The following is a 23176-nucleotide window of genomic DNA, read 5'->3' as shown; positions in this document are numbered from 1 at the left end:
CGTATATCAGACTATACCACACATGAGGGGCAGAGTCTCACTGTGTGTGTATTGCATATGTATTTTTTGCACTGGTTGCATGTATATTGTGTTTTTCTGTCCATCATGGGTCCACACATTTCACAGCGTTTCTTTTTGGCTGACGGGCTGGTCCGCTGCTTGCGGGTTGTTCCTGGGGCTGGCTGCTTGCGGGTTGTTCCTGGGCCTGGCTGCTCGCGGCTTGTTCCTGGGGCTGGCTGCTCGCGGGTTGTTCCTGGGGCTGGCTGCTCGCGGGTTGTTCCTGGGGCTGGCTGCTTGCGGGTTGGTCCTGGGGCTGGCTGCTTGCGGGTTGGTCCTGGGGTTGGCTGCTCGCGGGTTGGTCCTGGGGTTGGCTGCTCGCGGGCTGGTCCTGGCTGCTCACGGGATGGTCCTGGGGCTGGCTGCTTGCGGGTTGTTCCTGGGGCTGGCTGCTTGCGGGTTGGTCCTGGGGTTGGCTGCTCGCGGGTTGGTCCTGGGGTTGGCTGCTCGCGGGCTGGTCCTGGCTGCCCACGGGATGGTCCTGGGGCTGGCTGCTTGCGGGCTGGTCCTGCCGGCTCACGGGATGGTCCTGGGGCTTGCTGCTCGCAGGCTTGTCCTGGCTGCTGAAGGGCTAGTCCTGAGGCTCTTTTACGTTTCGGAGCTGGCTGATGCTCATCCTCCTCTTCAAACTCTGAAATGTTATCCTCGCTTTCCGAAACTATTTCCTCTGCATCACCATCAAAACCCTCTGTCTCTTCAAATATCAGCTGTAAGGCAGTCTGAACAGAGAATTGCTTTGCCATCTTGATCAGTTGTGGTATTGAACCACGCTGACAGAGCTTTTTTATAGTGTCAGGTCCCCAAGCTTGATTGTGTTGGGTGCTCCAATTTTGCAACCTTGTGTGGGAACAGTGGGTGCACACTGTGGGTGCTCACACCAAGGGCCCATTCACCTGCTTTACTCTTTCCCCCTCTCTCTCTCTCTCTCTCTCTCACACACACACACACACACACACACACACACACACACACACACACACACACACACACACACACACACACACACACACACACACACACACACACACACAGAGAGGAAGAAGGGAAATGCACAGAACCTATGATTTCCACACTTAAACTAGCTCCGGGTCCACTGGACCCGAACACCCTGTGTGTAATATAAATGTGATGGGGGGGTATACAGGGGGGGGGTCATTGAAAATGTTTTCTGATTCATGTTCCTCACAGAAAATGAGCCAAAGCCAATGAATCTTAGTTCAAAATAATAATTATTTGTATCACTTTTATAAAGCTAAAAACTGAAAACGGGTCCCACAGACCCGAACACCTTATGAGGGTTAGCAATTTTGAACAAAGAAAAGGGGTGCATTCAATTTTTCTTCAGAGAAGAAGAAAAGCCAGAGGATCAGAAGATATTAAATCACCAACTGCTTGCTTTAAAATAGCGCTACATCACAGCCAATGAGATCCTTGAGGCACCGCTGACGAGGGACAGACGTTGGAATTGAATGACGTAAATGTTAACTGCGAACACTGGCCTTCTGTGAAATGAGACGAAGATTCCCTTCACCTCTGTACAGAAAGCCCTCAACAGGAAGCCATCTTAGCTCGATAACTTAAGACCATTCCCTCTGAGGCATAACACTCCATATTCCGTGACTGTTCCCTTATGCCAGCTGGCAACGAGGAAGCACCCACTGTTAGTTTGTACAATCAGAGAAGGCGAGAAGTGATGTCTGTCCAATCAGAGGAGGGGACTGACGTCCGTCCAATCAGAGGAGGGGACTGAGGTCTGTTCAATCAAAGGAGGGGACTGAGGTCTGTCCAATCAGAGGAGGAGGGAACTGAGGTCTGTCTAATCAGAGGAGGGGAATGAGGTCTGTCCAATCAGAGGAGGGGACTGAGGTCTGTCCAATCAGAGGAGGGGACTGAGGTCTGTCCAATCAGAGGAGGGGGTTGAGGTCTGTCCAATTATAGGAGGGGACTGAGGTCTGTCCAATCAGAGCAGGAGAGGAGGGAGGTCTGTCCAATCGTAAAAAGGACTTAGGTCTGTACATCATAGAATAAGAGGACTGAGGTCTGTCCTCTAAGAGGTGGAGAGGGCTGATTTCTGTCAAAAATCTCCAGTCCAATGTAGCTTCAAGTCAGTTAAAGGCACGCACATGGAGAGTGTGGGTAGTGAGTAGTGCCGAGATGTATGACTCCCAGCTGAAGGGTTCTTTTGACATTCATGTCACTGTTATCGCTTCCATCTTGTTTCTTTTATATTGTATTCCTACTGACTTTATTGTTATTTCCTTCGTCCTATGCTAAAAAAAATTTAAATAGCAAACTTAAATATATGAACCATGAGTGTGAGTATGGAGTTCGATAACGATAGCGGCAGTTCTCTTTTTTGTGAAAATGTAACACATACAAAAAGGTACAGCATTGCTCTCCATTGTCCGAGGGGCTCCTTGAGACAGATGACTCACACCTAGCTGCTCCTCAAAGACAACCTTCCCTTTAAATCGCACTGAATAAAAAGCGTCCGCTAAACGACACAGTAAAGAGAATGGCAAATAGTGTCTGGGCTCGTCTTTATATTACAGAGAAGGTCTCGTCTGTGGGGAAATAAATCCACAGGTCCCTGCCGGATGAATATTCCCCCTCTCCCCCCACACACCCGCCACCAAATACACAAGGGGGATACGATTCACGCTTCATCGTGCAGTCACACATGTGGAACGTCCTGTCGCCGCCGCCGTTACACACTCCTGCCTTCCTCTAAACTGAAGAGATGCACGCCGTCGTGTCCTCCTGGTGATCAGCAGCTCCCAAAAAACACAGGCGCCATCGAGGACACCGGAGTGAATCACGACAGCCTAATATCATTAAATCGCTGAGCGCCACCTGGGTTATGGACAGCACTACCCCTCCCCCGAGTGATATCCCTGGCTGATTGATGCTGCTGGTAGGGGGAGACAGCTGGCAGAGTCACCATCGGGCTGTACTGCAAACCGTAGTCCTCTGTAGGACTTTTACTCATACCTTGCTGGACGCCAGTTGAGAAAGTATATTGAGCTAGATTAGCCAATCAGCGGTAAGCGCCCTGCGTGCACAAGCTGTTCCATACGTTCGTGTAGGAGATCGTATGTGACCACACAAATATTCTTTGACATCCACACACAAAAACCCTATCATATTCACACACACACGCTTTGACAGCCAAGGGCAAACATGGCTGAAGTTTCAATATCGCACTCTGAACAGTTTACTTGCAGCTGTGTAAATGAAAGTGCCAGTACACAGTACACTGTGTGTGTGTGTGTGTGTGTGTGTGTGTGTGTGTGTGTGTGTGTGTGTGTGTGTGTGTGTGTGTGTGTGTGTGTGTGTGTGTGTGTGTGTGTGTGTGTGTGTGTGTGTGTGTGCGTGTGTGTATTTTTATTACTGTGGGCAGTGTAGTAGAAGGCGTTGCTTTAAGCTATGGTTAAGCCTGTTAAAAGGATTCACCACAGCTCCCTCACTACCAGGTCAGATGAGGTTTGCCTTTCGGCCATCCTGGCAAAGCAGTACTGTCTTACTGTCAGGGGCACGCGTGTCGACAACAGATATGAGTTTGGATGGACCCGCCAATGAAAACGGGGCATTGGTGTCTGACAATGCTTCATCCTAGACCAATTGTACAATCATCCAGCGCAGAAGACCCGCCTCCTGCATTGTCAATTTGGTGGGAAAAGAAGAATGGTAGATGAAGCATCATCGTAAGTATGCTACCCTGGTGGAAATAAGCAGGTTACATAATAGGAGGAGGAGGAGGAGGAGGAGGAGGAGGAGGAGGAGGAGGAGGAGGAGGAGGAGGAGGAGGCAACGGCATGTACCTTTTTTCCTGTTGAATGCCCGGTTCATATTGGAATTGTTCCTTGGTGTGGTCCTTCTTGATGTGCTGATGGCTCACCTGGGAAGGAATGCAGGAAAATGAAATTCAACAATGGAATCCACCTCAGCCTTTGACACTTAAAACGTCCCACCCTTCCATCACAAACACACACACACACACACACACACACACACACACACACACACACACACACACACACACACACACACACACACACACACACACACACACACACACACACACACACACACACTTATGTTCCAGCCTTCCAACACACACCCTCAGTACTACCCCCCCCACACACACGCAAGTACGTTCCAACCTTCAAACATCCACACACACACACACTGTACTACCCCCCCTACACACACACACACACACACACACACACACACACACACACACACACACACACACACACACACACACACACACACACAGTGCTACCCCCCCCCCACACACACAAGTACGTTCCACCCTTCAAACACACACACCCACACCCCCCCACACCCACCCAACCACCCAACCCTTCCAGTGTGAGGTAATGTTTATGAAGTGTCTAGCAGTCAAATCAAGCACACCACTAAAAAACACGCCATCTGCCATACATGCGTTTATGCTTAATTCACATCAGTTTACTTACTGATTTGAGGGGGGTCATAATAATAGGTTTTACTTGCTGTGTCTCATAAACTACAAAAAATAAGTGTTATTTGGCTTCGTAGAGTAGTCATTACGAGAAAACTTTACAAATATATAAAACATTTTCAGAAAATACACATCCAATAAAAACTTTAAAATAAATAAATATAAACACAAGATACGGTAATGTATGCATATTTGTAAATGTATTGCACCAGTAGCGCCGGTGCATCCTCAAAGTTTATTTTTTCAATTTGTTGATTACCTGTCCCCAAATAAGCCCTGTTTCAGTAAAAGAAGATTTATGAATTATTTAGTTAAATTAAGCGTTTGAAAACAAGACACCACCACTTCATATTGATCAAGCACAAAGTGGTAGAGCCTTTTTTCATAATTTACCGACAAACTTCCAGATGTCGACCCATTTATATGCTATATGCTATCCTATGATAGCTAGAACTAAAATCAAACCTTAAACTCTGTAAAGAGTGGGGGTGGGCTGCAGTAAAATAGGTTAACAGGAACGGAAAAGAAAAACATGCCAGAATGTTTTTAACCTGTGGCACCAAGTCTGACACCTTTACCTCATTCAGGATTGAATACAATTCCCTTTGACAAATTCCAGAGAGTAAACTTGAAAACGGAATATAACCGCATCATAACCTATATAATGCTCAGTTTGTGAAGACTTAGAAAAGCTTTTCCAGAACTTTTATTTCCTCACCACAGCACAAAATGTACAAGGATTGGATCTCAGGTATAAAATAAAATAACTACAAATAATAAAATGGCTCAAAGGAATGAATATATAAATACATTGTAGACGGAAATAGATGAAGCGAGTGCATTTCTATACTGCGTTCCCTGCGGACACTTCTCCGTTGTAACCATTCAAAGAAACCTCCATACGCTACAAACATAATGGACCACAAACCACAACACTAACCAGCGAAGCCTGCACAACCCCAGGTCTAAAAGCTCTGTTGGGTGGGGTGCCAAGAGGCACCATGCTCTCTCATGGGCTTTAAAACCTTAATGTGTTCGTGTTTGCTTGACGTGGACCAGGCAGTGGTGCAGAAGGAAGAGGAGGAGGAGTCAATGGATGAGGTGCTCTACATGCCCACCAATCATGAGCTCCTTGTAAGCGACTCTGCGCACAAAAGAGGTTTATCAGTGAAAGACTGTGCGGTGACTAATGGCTCAACGTTAGGCAGTGTGTGTGTGTGTATAAAGAGATGTCGCCTCAGTGGTGGCTGAAGTAGCACTAAAGGTTATAAAGGGTCTCAGCCTATTTGTATGGGATGATGAGGCAAACAGATTAGTTGGCTACGGCCTTAACCTTTACAGAAAGGGTTTGAGAAAATGTTTACACTAAACACCTTTCTTTCCTCCTAATTCTGTTGGCCCCTATTACATAATGTGCGATTGCAATCACATCCCAAGCGATAACAATAATGAATAAAAGAAGGGCCAACATATACCGTTTGAAACAACAAATGCATCTCCATGTGAGAAAAGACAGGAACAGCAGATTGCCCCGTACATCCAAGTCAAAGGCCCGGGATCAATATATTATTCTGTTTGAGCTACAGTGTGCTTCCGCAGGGTTGTGTAAGACTTAAATGCTACAGAGTGAATATTGGTACATTGCAGAGTCTGCCAGGCAGCATCACTGAGCTACAGGGGAAAACAGAAATATATACTTCTGCTGTTTCTCATTCAGCGAACAGAAAAAAGAATGCAGCCCAGTCCTCAAACAGTTTGCCGAAAGCCGAAAGCGAATACCGAATGTGGCTTTTGCTGTTTTTCATTCATTTTGCTTTAATTTTTCACCATTGCGTAAATCAAACAATTAAATGTCCTTTATATACTTTTTTGTCTTGCTTTTCAATACAAAAAATCAATTACAAATTTGATACAAAATATTTATTTAATACTGAACGTTTTCTAACATTCCAGCAGACCTTAGAGCAAGAATTTAAGAGCAATATAACTTTAAATAAATGAGTAAAATTATTATTATTATATATTTTTTTATCAAAAAATAAATAATGCTCGGTGTATTATTTTCGGCCTTTTTACTCCTTCGGCCGAAACCGAACATTATGTTTTGGGCCATTTTCGGCCGAACATTTTCGGTGGCCGAATATTCGGTGCATCCCTAGTTTCAGGGCTTAGGCAATGACATCTGATTGGCTAATGTACAATACACAGTTTGTGCCCCATGATCAGATGAACCAAGCTATAGTGCGCACTTTGTGCAATCGATCCAAGTTGAAGTCCGGTCAGTGTGGTTGAGTTCATCATGGCACTGGTAATGTTTAGCTGGCCGGCTGGCATAACTCCTATGAAATCCAGCGTCTTATTCCACTTCCCTTGATTCATAAGATCACTGTAAAGCTAGCTTAAAGGCCATTATCCGGGTCTGACCTATACAATGAATGGAGAAATGAGACTGAATGATTCAGGTTTCAACCGAATGAATGGAGTGGGAATGAATGAACTGAGCGTAAAGAATATATGCTCTGGTTAGTTTCAAGGTCATCACCCACTGTAATTATAAGAATGTGGTTATCCATGTTTCATAGTGCGGTTACCAGACAGACAAGTCTTCCAAAGTGGGCCAGTCTGCTGCTAGAAGCTCATCTAGTAGAGAAAATGCTAATGTATTACAAATAGTGACTGAACAATGCAGCACTGTCAGTGATTTATTCAATTGAACATATTTAAATCCATGAAAAACCTAAAAAGTATTAATTAGAAAATTATTCATACATATACTCACACACAGTGAAACACTTTGTGCCGACACCCAGAAAACCATACACATATTCAACACATACACACACACACACACCATAAACATATTCAACACACACACACACACACACACACACACACACACACACACACACACACACACACACACACACACACACACACACACACACACACACACACACACACACACACACACACACACACACACACACACACACACAGAAATGCCTCTCTATCTGTATAGGCCTCTCTTCGATCAGCACACAGGGATGATGCCTGCAGTCGCTGATAGAGTGCCTTTATCGTGGGGGAGGCTTTTATTGTGAAGGAGTCATTGTGCCTCGATGTAAAGCTGGGCCTGTCGCACGCCAGTGATGTCTGGCTGTGATGTCATTCATCTTGATTGACATTTTTGCAGGCATTCTGGCCTCCTTTTAAGAACTCTCCGCCAACAGAGTCATCCGCATTCATCCAGGAGCAGCACAGCTCCCCCACCCCCAATTTGCGATTGTGCACGAATGCACAAACAGGCACACGCACATGCACACACACAGTACTTTTAACACTTGGTTGTTAGGTCTCAAACCCCCTCCGTCTGTGTTTACCAGCTATAGCCTAAAGTACCAAGTCAGGTAGTGACTTCCTACGGGTAGTTTAGTAAGTGTGTGTGTGTGTGTGTGTGTGTGTGTGTGTGTGTGTGTGTGTGTGTGTGTGTGTGTGTGTGTGTGTGTGTGTGTGTGTTTGTGTGTGTATAAACAGCTCTGAAAGGATGAACCAAGCACCATAGGTGGTTTACAGTATCCTCATGTTAGCGATAGCATCTGTAGACACACAGCCCATCTATCCCTGGGACACCACAACACACCGGACAAACTTTATCAGGTTTAAGAATCCAACTAAGATTGGACACATGCCAATACTTCAGCAAATTTGAGGTTTCCTCTCTAAGTACCGATACATGACATGACCAGGTGGATTTGTGTTTGAGCTCCTGCCAATGGCAAATAAACCATGAAAACCAATACCCGAATGTATACAGCACCCAGCATCTATCACCATAGGTCGAAGATATCTCCGAAAACAACAGTCACAAGCCCAAACATTTTGCCTTGTGTCCATAGTTAACATTGAGGAAATGCATTATCTTCCTTCACAAGCAAGTTATGGAAAGTTTGTATCTCTGTCCAGGAAAAACAGAGAAAAAGAAAACTGTGCCCAAGATTTGGCAAAGTTCAGTGACTCAATCAATTGGAATTTAACTCTGGAAACAAACGTTCTGCAAACAAAGTTGAACCTACTTTGACACTTGGACGTCTTCCCTTGATCCCAAAACTCAGCAAAAGAATGGAATTAGAGAATCACTGTGCAAAGAAAATAATCACTGTGCACTGAAATACGTTTGGGGAAAGTACACGTCTCCTGTTAAAAAAGAAACAGCCTGTCAAGCCGTGTCTAATGCGACCCATATGTGCTAAACAGGTAGCCAATTTTTGACACGCGATAAAGACGTGCAACCCGGCCGCAACATAAAACCCAGTGCAGCGAACGCAACAATGATTCTTTTTGTTTTCCTGCATTTCTCTGGCATAATGGAGCCTCTGGAATCCTGCACACTCGGCACACACAGCCCACCGGACATCAGAGCAACAACCCCTCCGCATGCATTCAGCTCCTCTCTCCGCTGGAACAACAACGGTGCCCCAAAGTTGAAACAGCCGTTCTCTCGCTCACTCTCCCCCTCACTCACACTCGCGTGATGAAAACAAAAAAACAGAACACCAAGCACCTTCTGATATCACAGATTAGAAGAAATCCTTGCTTACGATAAAAGTTGCATGACCCGGGGAAACGGTAGAAAAACTTCAAAAAATAGCTCTGCTGGGAGAAAGGCTCACTCGCTTGCCTTGTGAAACGGGTCTTGTTGAAAAGTGAGCGGAGGATGTTTCTGCAGGGTCTAATAGTTTTCAGCTGTGGGCCAGATGGTGATGCACTCAGGACCACAGCAAGTAGGAGGAAGAGGAGGAGAAAAGGGGGAGGAGGCGGAGGAAGAATGATGGTGGGTTTAGCGTTTTTGCATACTCAACAAGAAGTTGTATTCAAGGAAACGCTCCATACCTGACATTCTGGAACCGTCTGCCAAGAGGAACTGAGGACATAACAATCTGTCAGGGTTTTAGAATACAACCTTGAAAACCCTAACTGTTTATTCAAGTTTTCTTTAGTTCAACGTTTGTTCTCAAGTGGTCTGTATTGTAACTTTCTTTTTAAACTCATTTATGTTTGTGTAGTATACATTGTTTTTTGTATGCAAGCACATTTCCCTGCTCACATACTGACCTTATTTTAACCCGAGGGAGTGGCCCTTGTTTGTGGAAAAGACATCTCTTTCAAAACAAGGTTAAGGGTTTATTGCAGAAGCACTGGGCGCATACCAAAGATGACTTCTGAAAGCCCACATAACCCCTCTGCCTGCCATAACGCCCCGTCTCGTTCCAGCCTGACTCAGCCGACCTGCACATTCTCAGACAAATGCACTGGACTTTTCAACAAGTCCTGTCCTTATGTTCTCGAGAAGACAACACATCCTGTTCAGGTCGATTGACTCCACATTATACTCAGATCCCCAAAAGAAATGTGTGTGTGTGATCACAGCCTGCAGAACTATTGTCGCAATAAGACCATGGATTCTTCCCTTCTTGAAATGTGACACTTTCAGATGACCTGGCCAGAGATTTGCTCAACCATAGAGAGCAGGGGAAATAAGGCCATGTAAAAGCTGTGTATGCTGATAGAATAAAATACATAGAGAGACTGAGACGTAGAGAGAGAGAGAGAGAGAGAGAGAGAGAGAGAGAGAGAGAGAGAGAGAGACTATTCAATGTGTTTCTAGCGCCCTCGACATATTCACTTTCGGTTGGAACTCATTCAAAAAGCATGAAAAATCCGGCCCGCTTGACAGCTACCTAGAGAGCTGAACAGAAAGCGGGCTGGGTGGAGGGATAGACAGATGGCTAAATGGACAGACAGATGATGCAAACCACCTTCCAGAAAATCAAGAGTATATGTGATTCCTCAAAGGGTTTCCGGCTGGGTGATTAAGCTGGAATGAGCGCATAGGAGGTAGAATCTGCCTGCCTCTGCCGTTTGGGGGCCATGTAAAACAGGGCGGGGACCAGCCTGTTTGAAATTCTAGGTTCTTCTGTTTTACTTTATTTTTCTATGTTTTTTCCCTCCCCATGCCTTGCCCAGCATAATTTAAACTCCCCAGCTTGTGTATGGGCAGCTGTAGCTGGCTCAGACATTAAACAGCCCTGGCTAGTGGGGGGGGGGGGGGGGGGGGGGGGGGGGGGACCATTTGAGGGCGAAAAATGCATAGGAAGGAATGTCAAAATTTTCACCAGTCCTACCACACCCATACGTCGAATTCTACTCTAAAAATATGTCCACATTTGCAGCCTTCTACTGACATATTTTAGGAGCCCGCACGCACTAGCCATAACACTGCAGAGGACAAACATGGCATACAAAGTGTGTCTCAGAATGACCCTTATGTTGCACTACTAATTCTGTGCAATTATGCTATAAAATACGATGATCAGGGCCCAGTCCAAAATTCTAGTTAGAGCAAAAGCAAACACACACTTATTAGATTACCGCTTATGGATTACCACAAAAACGTTCACGTTATTCATAAGCACTAAAGCCCTTCTGGATGAAAATAGTATGACCCCTGAAGATCGCAATAAAACATTAACATCTGTTTCAATTAAAATGTATTCCACCATACACATACATTTAATTCTTTATTTGAATCCACCAATCACATTACAAGAGACAAGATTCAAATAGTTCAGAGATAAGATAAGTCATTGTTCAAGGGTACAAAAAACATCTCCTGCGCCACACTGCCAGGCTGCCTATCACTGCTGATATGGAGCAGAACTTTGCTAATTGTTTAGATTTTCTGCTGGAGAGCCCAGCCAGCCTTAACCCACTGAAAACACGGTTGTGGGCATGCCCCAAGCTTCCAAAAATAAACACTATTAGCTTGCATTGGTAGCCTAGGTCCCTTAGAATTTCCAGAATGGGCTGGTATTTAAGGATTTTATCGTTGAAAGCCATTTCCATGTACAGATCAAATACACAGCCTATCTCAAGTAAGAGCACTTCCTTTCTGTCTCTGTTTAAAAACACAACATCAGGGGTATTTGGGATGTTACACATCACATCAATAGAGCTGTTAAACCAAACACACACACACACACACACACACACACACACACACACACACACACACACACACACACACACACACACACACACACACACACACACACACACACACACAGTATGACAGGAAAACCTTGACAGGTCATCCACAATTCCACCAGGCGCTGCTGGGCTAATTGAGAGAGTGAGGCGGAGACATCCGAGGGCCAAGAAGTTGAACCCCAGAGCATCCCTACAGGGTATGTTTACCAAACAAATAGACACAGGTTGACTGGCTCCTGTCTGCCCTAAAGGCCAGGCTTCGTGCTTGGCCTTACAACGGACACATCAGGGAAATGCAAAGGAAATAATAATAAAAAAGCCTTTTCTCAACTTTACAAACGAGCTGAAGCCGTGTGAACACGGATGTTCAGCCTGATCAAATCCAAGAGGAATTTCTAGTCCAAAAGAAAATAAGTGTTGTCACAACTGTCACAAAGAGAGGGTACATTGTAAGAAATAAAAAAAAATGATTTTGGGGGATAATAGAAAAAAAGGAAGATTCCATTTAGATTCCTACCACGATTGTAACCACAAGGAAGGGGAATTAAGGGCCTGCTGAATCTCCATTTTCAGTTCCTTTCCCCCGTTTACCTAAGGCAAAACAAAGATCACAGGAACTGCAAAGTCCACAATAAGGTTCAAGGCCCCTCCGGTTGGCATATGGCCGACTAAAGGGTAGGAAGTAAGGGTGGGGAGATGTGCGGTCAGGTCGTGATACAACTGTCTTGAAAAAATAACAACTCCTAGTTCAGAGACTGTCCAAAATAACGGTAAAGAAAGTTGTATTGAATCTTCTTTCTTTGCATGAAATAATATGTCACTACATGTACTTCATACTTACTTAAGATATTGACACATAATATAAGATATGCACTTGTTCAATATTAAAGGTATATTACTGGTATATTACTGCTATTCTAGGCCAAACCAGACAGGAAGATATCCTTGAGTACAAACAGTAAATATCTTCATGTGATTTTGCTGATAGTGAAAGTCTCAGACCAGTCTTCTATATTAAAGTTAGATTTGTGCAGATGGAGGATAGTTTCCATTTACAGAACCATAGCTAGAAGACACAGGAAACTTGAAATTTCTGTCGATTCCATCTACACGCATTTCTCCTCAATCAAGTTATGAGATGATGGATCATTAATGATCCATTTGAATCTCTTTAAAGTTAACATTAGAATTGATTTCAGGTCCTAATCACAAAGTGAGAAACCTGTGGTATGTATCTGCCGGGATATAAAGAGCATATTTTGGGTTTTCAAAGACTTGAACTGAATGTGAAACATGAACCATGAAATAACCATTTTGTGTGCATAATTACTGTATTTTTATGAGGCTGGTGTTAGAAGGTGGAAAGTCTCTGAACTCCATTCCAATAGTCTACTTAGAGGCTGTCCTTGAGCATAATGCCCGGCCTCCATCTCTCCCTTAATGAATGCATCTGAATTCACTGCAAGTCTCTTTAAACAAAAGCATCAGCCAAACAAATATATTTTTACTTTGTACATTTATCTCAGGATGTAGCCCCCCAAAAGTATTCAAACCTGTTTTGCTTTAGTAGTAATGGGATTGTTAATTGTAATGGACTGGTACATTTGCCCATTTACTGATGCAAAACGTGTAGAGCGGTCAGATGGAGGCTCCCCAAGAAACGGTGGGGGGAAATCAATGAAGGAATGTGAACGGAAACCTAATTGGTCATTATCTCGACCAAGAGTGGTTCTGACTGTGTTGCTGCTAATGCAGAATGCTGCCAGTTCTGCATATACATTCAATGCATAGTATGAGTAGCTCATGGAGAGCCTTGCTGTTGCGTCCAGGTAGCTGGTATTTGATGAGGGCTTACATTCGGCCAGTGCCAGGATTCAGTCTGTGAGGAGATGTTAAAACTTGAAATGGGGCCATTTCTATGCTTAAAATTAATTTATTAATTTAACCATGTTATAGTCTCATGTTATAGTCTCTATAGGCTTATTAACAACATCATAAGGCCGCTGGTTCAATATCAAAAGTTACATTCCTTAACCAGAACACAATAAGAACATGGCACAAGCAGAGCACCAAATATTTGTTTTATTTATGAAGGATTGAATCAGCGGGTGGTGGCGCATAGAAGTACCGGTAGATGTTTGCTGTTTTTGTAAAAGCCCTGAAATGGGAGCAACAGAGTACACAAACAAGGACACCAGCTTCCCTAATGTGTATTGGTTCATTCGTCTATTTGGACACAGGGGTACAAATAATACATGTACAAGAACAGTTCTAGCCACATTTACAGCTTTCCCTCTCTCTGTTATGTATTGTACTGTACCGATGTATTGTACCTAGAAAAACTATTTTTTGCCTCTCGTATTACAGACAATCGGCGTAAAGAAAACTACCTTTCTATAAACTACAGCATCCTTGGAGGTTTTCTTGTACCAATGTGAATTACTTTGATGGCATAGTGCAATACTGCTAACCTACAATGTCAAAATATAAAGTTTCTTGCATCATCCTTGTGTTTGTTATCTTGTCCATAACTCTGAATTGTTCAGCCTGAAAAAAAAAGGAGCATAATAACCTAATGGGAGATTCTTCTTCAATAATGTATCTTTAATAACTGTAATAACTGTAATAACTGCTGCGATGAGGCGAGCTAGTTATTTTGGGTCTGGGTCAACTGATTTCTGGCAGAGCGCATACAGCTGACCAAGCAGCGTCTGAACGGAGGGGGTAACGGCCGGGAAGTGGGCCTGTTTGGATAGAGATGATACCGCTCTGTCAAAGACTACCATCTGGGAGCGGAGACAAATTGCTTCTTATTAGGACTCTCAAGACTCTAGCACAAATAAGTTTCTCTCCCACACCTCAGATGAAATGCCAGCGTATCACAGCCTTTTTCTATGTCTCCGTATCTCTGTGTCTTTGAAGCACTTTGAGCACAAATGTGTACGTACTTACGTGTGTGTGTAGAAATACGTTTTGGCGAGTCGGTTGTAATATGTTTCAAGGATTATCTCACTAAGATTTCGCTGAGGTAGAAGATTCAAACCCAGACCATGACTCTTTTAATTGCATTGCCTCAGGGGTGAAGTACCACTTTGTTATGCTAAAAAGAAGGGGGCACTTTAAAAATAATTAACGGTTTTGTGAAAACTTTTTCTTGGAACGTATTATTCCTTAAGTCTAAATTGGGATTTAAAATAATGGTATTTGTGGATAAAGTTAACACGAGGGTCTTTGAAGGGCTTTATATATAAAATTGGTTTGATTGAGGTAGGAAAATAATAATTAATTAGTTCTTGGAAAAATAAAAGTGAAAAATAAACAGAAAACACCTTTGTGTGTGTGTGTGTGTGTGTAAAGTTACCCGCTAGCATAATAAGTTTTAAACAAGGTCCTTCCTCTCTAAAATAGGATTAGTAGATGAAGTGTGGTTTGCGGAAGCCTGATAAATAAAGTTCAGATTCCTCTCGTCATATAATCAATAGATCACCTTTGAATGTTAATTTTCTCATCCAATTCCAACCTGCATTTTCTTTCCAATGCTTGAAGGGCCTAACCCTCCAAGCAAGGTCAACGGCAAACATTCAAGGGTTTGCCAATTATTCCTTCAAATGTCGGCGCTACATAAATTGTGTTCTCTAAAATTAGCGAAGTTTGACTTTTTGCCACTGCCGCTAAAAACTCTAACAACCTACGTGTGGTGATTTAAGGCTGCACTTAGCTTAGTCCTTGCCAAAGTACAGGGCAAAAGATGCTGCATGCTGCATCAAAATCAACTTTGTCACCAACATCCTGATTAGTAACAACAACCAATCCTACTTGGGTGCAAACCGTTTAACATTCTGTCACTTTAATCACGAGCGACCGCAATAATTCAGAATCATGTAATTTAAGAGCAGGTTAGGGATCTTGCTCAAGGATACATGAAATGGGTAGAGTGTGACATCTGGGTTCTAACAGAGAAAATTGAATACCCTATCAACTTAATTATCCGGTCGCTTGAATAGGTTCCCTTTTATGATTCCAGTTTTAAGCAAACATATGTTCCATCCTACACATCTCCATCACGTCGATGAAAAAGCCATCCTTAATGAATGCACTTAATAATAATTTATTTAACCTAAACCATTAAAGTTAAACCTGTACTATTTAACGTTTCTACTGCAGCCATTAACTCCAAAAATAGAAAGCGTCTCAAGTATGAACACGCCTGTCCACGAGTCCATCCATCCAGGGATTTTTTCTTTAGAAATTGTTTCAATTCTAACTATCCCCCTCTCATGGGTAAATCTCAGATGACAGTATATAGCTATAACTGTAAATAACTACAATTATATAGCAATAACTGCAGCTACAACTCAAGCCAATAGAAGCTGGCCGCTAATTGGAAACTTACAAAGTGCAGGTTTAACATCGCAGTACATCAGAATCAGAGTATTGGCATACTGCTCATAATTCAATCATTACACTTGGATTCAAGCCAGCGAAGAAAACCGGGAGCCACCTGCAATAGGGTGCTGCGTGGGAGGCCTACCCTCAGTGGCCCTCAGGATCGCTCGCTGCTTGTCTGAATAAAGTGGGAGTTGAGGGTCACAAGCCATCCTGGGGTTGAGAACTTTTAAGGACTCAAGTCTGTTGAGGAAAGCCAAACCCGAAGACAACTAAGGGTGTCTTAGGGTGAAATATAGACCCCTTAGATGAAGAGATGTAGTGGGTGACATAGTATTGATATGGATTGATCCTGGTCCAACTTTAGACTTAGATGCACTAAGTCTTCAATCAAATGTCAGACTGCCCGTCCCCTTGTCCCCCGTCCCCTTCCCCTGTCAGATTGTTAGAGCCTGATCAGCCAACGGCCCAACCCCCAAACCAAATAGAAAGTGCCTAATATAATATAAATGGAAATAGTGGGCGGGTACCATTTTAAAAAGGTTGTTTGGTTTTCCTTAAATGAGGGATTTAGGCATGAGATGGTAGCGGTTAGGTTGTTTGACTCCCTCATGACGTCACTGAAATCACTTTAATTGGCTTTGGATTAAATCACATTGATTTATTTGGCTGACGCTTTTATCCAGAGCGACATACAAGTGAGGCTGAGTGAGAACAATATAAGCACACAATCAATATTGGAATAACCACACACAATTCCCAAGTGCTGCCCAAGCACATTTCTGCAAGTTAAGTGACAGAGTGCAGAGTCGCTATGGGATAAAACTGTCTGCTAAATAAGTGATTTGTAAAGAATGAATAGTAAAAGTGCTCCGGCGATGAGGACAGTAGGAGACAAAGACTGTGGAGGCTACGTGAATGGTGGTATTGGTATTGAGTCCTCTGGTATTCTCATGAAACTGTCTATAAGTTAAAATGTATTAACATCATAAAAGATGCCCTATGGTCACCTTATTTGTAGGGGGTTTGTTTATTCACAATGTTATCAGTTTAATTCAGTTTCTTCATCAGTTTAATATTTAATTCGGCTTGTTTTGCTGCATAATGTGATTAATCTATTGTCTGGAAGAATCATTCATCCAGATCAATTCTAAATCTTTACACCTTGTCAGAAAGAATTTGTAAGACATCTCTCTTCTAATGAGAAGAAAGCCAGCTGAAACAAACACAGATGTCTTGTGTTGTGGGAATTGGTGAATAAGATTAGGCTGAAAATAAATATAATGGTCATCATTTTAATCCCCAAATCAGCATTGGGCAGTATGAAATTAAATTTGTCTGCTAATATGACAAATAATTAACAACGCCTGTGCAAATCTCAATACATCTTCAAAGCAGTCGATAGTCACAGTTTTAACAGAATATGTAACAATTCTTGCATAGCGCGAGTCTTGAGACCTCTCAGGAAGGCTACCCTGAGGAAAGCCAATAGGATATTTGTGAACCCGTCCCATATCACACACAGTATCAGCTACTGACCTCGAGGTAGTGGTTCCTCTTCTGCAAAACGTTTAAAGGCGCCAGATAAAAAAAAGAACAAGGCCATGAGGGACAATGTAGGTTCTTTGTCTTTATTGCAGGGATTAATGCAGATTTGGTGCTGTTTTTTTCTGTTTGCCTACAGGCTCTGATAGGAACCTTGCTATATATATATATATATATTTATTAACAAACATCTTTGTAAGTGGAATGTCTTGTGTTTTGCGGCAGCAGCATGGCTGAGAGCCCAAACCAAATCAACCACTTTGCGGGACAATAAACCTAGTCTTGAATCTTGACAACACAAACTGAAAAGTGTTCACGTTCATTGAATGTGAAGGCGGTCTACGGGGAGGAGAGCAGCGCTGGGACCGGTTTGCTTCTGCAGTATCATCTTGACTACAGGTGGGTTTTCACGGAGGGCTAAACCCGACGCTCGTGCGACAGCGCTCGTAAATCTCCAAGAGGGATTTCTATGGAGCGTTTATGGTCCAAAACTACCCTAATAATTTGTTTCTAATCTACATCCCTGTTTCCGCATGATAAGACGCTTCCCCCAGTCCAGGCATAAAAGCTGTCTGAGGTAATTTACACCAACCTATATATTTTACAGACACAGCCTGGTTTATATATGTTGGCCACATCGAGCAGCCCGGGGGACGTGCATATTGGAATAGATCTTTCAAAGCAAGGTTGGGTGCTGAATATTTGGTTATGTATGAGAGACCTTTAGATATAGAACTTTTTTATAGAAAAAAATATAATATGGGGTGTGACCAAAGCAACATCAATCGCTCGTATCTCACTGTGCCTGTCCTTTGGGTTCTACTTAATACTGGACCGTAAACGCAAGGTAGAAAAACAAAGTTCAAAGGTAAACAAGATCGTTCTGGTGCCGGATTGATTTGTAGTCAGTACCTTGTTGAAGTTTGGGAAAAAAAGTTATTGCAACAAAACCAAATCTAAAACCTAATGAATCGAATTCATCTCTGAACGTCGTGTCCAATGTTGAACGATGAGGAAGACGATGACTTATAGATATCACTAAACCTTTCTGAACGACGGCCTTTGGTCCATTTGTATCCCACGTTTATTTTCATGACAATATTTAATCATATGTATTCCCTCAACCTACACGCATTGACGTGATCTTGATCAGAGCTCTTTTGTTTAATGCAATTCATTTTTTCAGATAAATAAGTTTCCATATTCGGCCTCACAGTTGCTAAGTGCTAGTGTAGGTGTAGTTCATCAGTGGAATTATCCACAGAAGAGGCAAGGTACATTACTTACTATCCCACATATGTATAATAACTTTCAACAAAATATATTGAAATCCGATACAAACTTACATAAATGAGTTACAAACGTACATAAATTATTGCGTGTAACATTTTGTCTGTGGCTTCCAGGCATCCTAATGTGTCCATGAACACTAGCACATTTATTTACACTGTTACAGATATGGTCCAGTATTGGTGAAAAACACTGACGATGACAAGAAAAACAGAGCACAGTGTTTGTATATGTAACACCGAACTATATTAAAATAACACCTCAACACCCAGTAGGCCTACAGGAATATAGAATAGCTACGATGGCCAAGAATACATGAACTCAATGCTAGGCACAATAAACCAGAGTGAAGTGCTTGCACCTTGATACATACTGTTTGATACAGGGTTCCCACTACAGGGTCGGTACCCCACTTAGGGTTGCCTCAAGGCGTGTGTGTGTGTGTGTGTGTGTGTGTGTGTGTGTGTGTGTGTGTGTGTGTGTGTGTGTGTGTGTGTGTGTGTGTGTGTCTGTGTTGTGAATATAATCTTCTGATCTTATAATGTAATTATGTAGAGCTTTGTTGTGAGTTGTGAGATGAGAGGAAGAACACACACACACACACACACACACACACACACACACACACACACACACACACACACACACACACACACACACACACACACACACACACACACACACACACACACACACAGGCGTGCTATGGAATCAAACTGCATTTGAAGTCAGCAGACGATCGATATCTGAGCGTGTAAGAAGTGAGATGTTAGATAAGGGCGGGTCTTACCGATGGCGCTTGCTGATGCTCTTGTGTTGCGTCTCACTGGTGTAAGGGCTGGTGGAGTCTCATGGGTGCTGCGTCCTAATGTAGAGAAAGAACAGGAGATAAGCTGAGGGGAGTAGGAAGTCTTCTTGGAGACTTGTAGCCCATTGGGGATTGTAGAGACTATCGTGAATGGTGGTTCACTTTGTGATAGAACACACCAAATGCCTGCAAAGCATCCATGCAAATGTAAATGAACGTAGACCATGGTTATCTTCTTAGCAACACAAAGCAGTTCACAGAATTCAAAGCAAACAATACAGCGCAAAGTGTGTGTGCACAAACGTTGAAACGTTGTTTGTGCAAAGCATGCAAACGCACACGCACACGCATACACACAATCTCATATGTTACATTGACTAAAGAACTGTGCAAATGAAACAAGAAGATCAATTAAAATGGGTTCTAGATTTGTGTAAATTAGGAGAAGGTAGGGGTTGCAAATCGTGCTCAATGATAACTTAAGGGAGAATGCAGACCTTGGTAATCAAACCCAATAACTTTAGGCCGTGTGTCAAACCAACTACAATGTTACCTTCCCCCATATGAGTCAAAGGCTGAATATGTTGACCAAACATGTTTCATTGTTGTCCCTCTTTGGCTCTCTTGCATAGCCTAGCGATGATGCGTTTAAACAATGCCAGATGTGGTTATATCTCCCTTCTGGAAGCTGGAACCATTTCTGAGTTTGGACCAGGAAAAAAGGAGCAGAACAATAATCTGTGTCTGTTTTCGGCTGTTCAGCTTAGTGTTTCCTGGAACTCATAGGTTTAGTGCCCTTTGAGGTATTAAGTTATAGCGCAACAGAGTCATGTGGCTCAGCTAAAATAAATATTTTAATTCAATACATCTAAGAAAAAATGTATAATACAACTTAGAGACCGTTTGTGGCCTGAGCTTGGAAGAGAAAACTAAATATAAACAAGCGGATAGTATAACGAGAGAAAACAAAACGTTCCAACCCGATAACTCAAACCCTTGTTTCAATCTAGGAAGAACCAAGCAAAACACAACCACTTTTCAATCTCTCAACACTAAACATGAAACAGATATATTCGTCGCTGTCTATATATCTGATTGAGCAGATGTCTAAGAGGAAGATACACAGAGGCGTGATTTAGAAAAGACAAGAGCAACTGTCATGAAGGAGTTTGGTTTTTACAAAGCACCTGGTGGTCTGTACTTGAATTGCAGGTAACATAATTATTTGCCCCAGTTAACCGTGGATCGGGATATGGTTTCCCAAATGCTTTGTCAAAACCCCAATGCTTCCTTTCAGGAAACAAACGGAAAATCCCTTCAGACCCACTCAATCAATGTTTGAAAATAATTAACATCAATCCAAAATTAAAGGTGATATACCATCAACACTTTTGTTTTGCACAATACACAGTACTGAGGGTCTTCTCGGCCACTGTACATATCTGATACGTTGATCACTTCTGCTCATCCTATTCCTTTTATTCGATGAATCACATTTAATGGTGAGACTGGAAGATTGACTATTAACGAGGCCCCATTAAAACATATTTATATATTTAAAGTAACGTTTAACTTTAAGGCCAAGTAGAATTGTATTGGTTTATATGTGTTCATTTGAATAAAAAATTAGCAGTAGAATAGTTTGTTAATTGATAGTGAAAAGAAGCAAGTCTGGAGGATCCATGCAGCCACCCAAGGCCTCTCTGAGCAGGCCTTCCGTTTCGTTTCAATTAATGTGAAAACTGGCCAGACTCTATAACAAAACATAACCATGATAGATTGTTAAGTTATTTTATTCGGGGAAATGTTCAGTGGTTTAATTGCATTACGTTGAGTAGACATGTTTAATCCAACTGTCAACACAGCATAAGGAATATGAATAAGAGATTGTTATTTTATGTTTTTAAGACGTCATGAATGAGCAGGAAAGGAGTTTGATAATCTTGCTTGGATGCCTTAGGAAGATATCCGACATTGGGGTATGAACCCAGTACATTTCAGATTTGAGACGACCATCCTAACCACTAGACTACCCTGCACTTTATACCACAGCGTTGGTTAGTTGATCCTGATTGTTCAATAAACTTCCAAGGTTGTACATTATTTTTAAGTGACAGGACACCTCTGCCTTTTAACTGTTCTGAATAAATGCGGTACAAATCCAACATTCAAAACAATGGTATACAAGCATCCAGAAATATATACATTCTCAAAGCACAGCAGCAGATGTTACAGATGAAAGTGACAAAATGGCTATCTAATCATTGTTGAAATCTGAATTGTGGTATGGAGTAAAACAACGTTTTGGAAGTTGGTAAGCAAACCTTGGCTTAGCCTCGGCTGCATCACCAACCCCGTCGTACAATATTTTCCAATCACAGGACACGGCACCATGGTACATTCCTTACATAATATATAGCCAATCACTCCAAATAGGGTTGCAGGGGCCTCAAACTAATCACCAACTGAGATTCACTAAAGCAATCCATGAGGCAAAACGAAGGTCAGCACACCTGAAGAATTGCCCGCTTCTCACAGGTCAACCGGGGTGGCAAAGTCATGATGTCTGATGATCAATGAGCTGGCCAACCAGTGGGATAGCACTGTTAATGTGACATTCCCAAAGCACAGTCAGTCGCTCTACCCCCGGTTCCCTGTTGGCAGGCGACATCAAGGCTTAATCTTGAATGAGAAAGGAAGTAGCAAAAGTCTGAAAGCACCTAGCAGGGATTTCAGTTCCATTGAGGGCTGAATTAACAGAGCGGAGGAGGCTGATTAATTCCTGTGGCCCAATGTCAACAGCACAGGAAACAAAACCCTAGATGGAATGACTCAGAAACATCATGGAGAGACGCTTGACAAAGGAAGTTGTTAAATGCCTTTCAATCTTGACTCTCAGAAAGAAATTGTAGTTTTAAAAAGTCCTGTTGCTTTTGCTGTATTGTGCAAATCTTTTAAATAGGGTCAAAACATAGCAGAGAAAATTGTATGGGTGGCTTGTCATGATGTGTTTGGTTAAACACTGTTACCACATGTTTGGGTCCAAGTGTTAAGCATACTGGGATAAATAGATTTTAGAACATATAGCTTATGTATAGGGTTGACTACATAAACACATTTGGAATAAATAGATTTGGACGTATTGGTTAATAGATGGTCTCACAATGGTTATTTTCCACACAACTAATCATTACTAACAGATGGAACCAAAAAAAATGATATATATAAATCAGCATGTAAGTGTTATAAAACAAATAAACCATAAAACCTTTTTTACTGTTTACGAGAATAATATGCATTTTCTGTCATCATTCTGTAAAATGACAAAAAAGGAAATAAGATAGCAATTTTAATTTCTCGTTAAACCCATCCAGCATAATTAATTTACGCTTTATCATTAGACAATAACAATTTAACAATTGTGAGTTGAGGGATCTTGAAACTGAGAGTATTTCCATGATTTTCTATATAGATTTGAACTATAAGGAATGTATCAAATCTAACCTAGGTCTGATTGTATAAGTATGAAATGTACAGTTGGGATATAATCAAGG

At 42.3% G+C, this 23176-nt stretch overlaps 1 protein-coding gene across 6 annotated transcripts in view; it reads right to left on the bottom strand.

The window, feature by feature from the left end:
• Positions 1-23176, bottom strand: part of LOC132448770 (PTB domain-containing engulfment adapter protein 1) — a 65938-nt gene that overhangs the window by 22154 nt on the left and 20608 nt on the right. For 2 of the 6 annotated variants that reach the window (XM_060040288.1, XM_060040293.1), the window contains exons 2-3: positions 19605-19679; positions 3879-3955 (exon numbers count right to left, since the gene is read on the bottom strand). In XM_060040288.1, the coding sequence (XP_059896271.1) occupies positions 3879-3906 (28 nt within the window). In that variant the 5' untranslated portion in view covers positions 3907-3955; positions 19605-19679. Of the gene's footprint in view, positions 1-3878; positions 3956-8619; positions 8967-9120; positions 9380-19604; positions 19680-23176 lie in introns of those variants that run through there. The other 4 variants (XM_060040292.1, XM_060040289.1, XM_060040290.1 and 1 more) reach the window with 4 other exon arrangements.

The sequence above is a fragment of the Gadus macrocephalus genome, chromosome 20, assembly GCF_031168955.1.
Source record: "Gadus macrocephalus chromosome 20, ASM3116895v1".
NCBI classification, from domain to species: domain Eukaryota; kingdom Metazoa; phylum Chordata; class Actinopteri; order Gadiformes; family Gadidae; genus Gadus; species Gadus macrocephalus.
The sequence above is the reverse complement of the archived record's forward strand: the minus strand, read 5'-3'. Positions and strand labels throughout refer to the sequence as shown.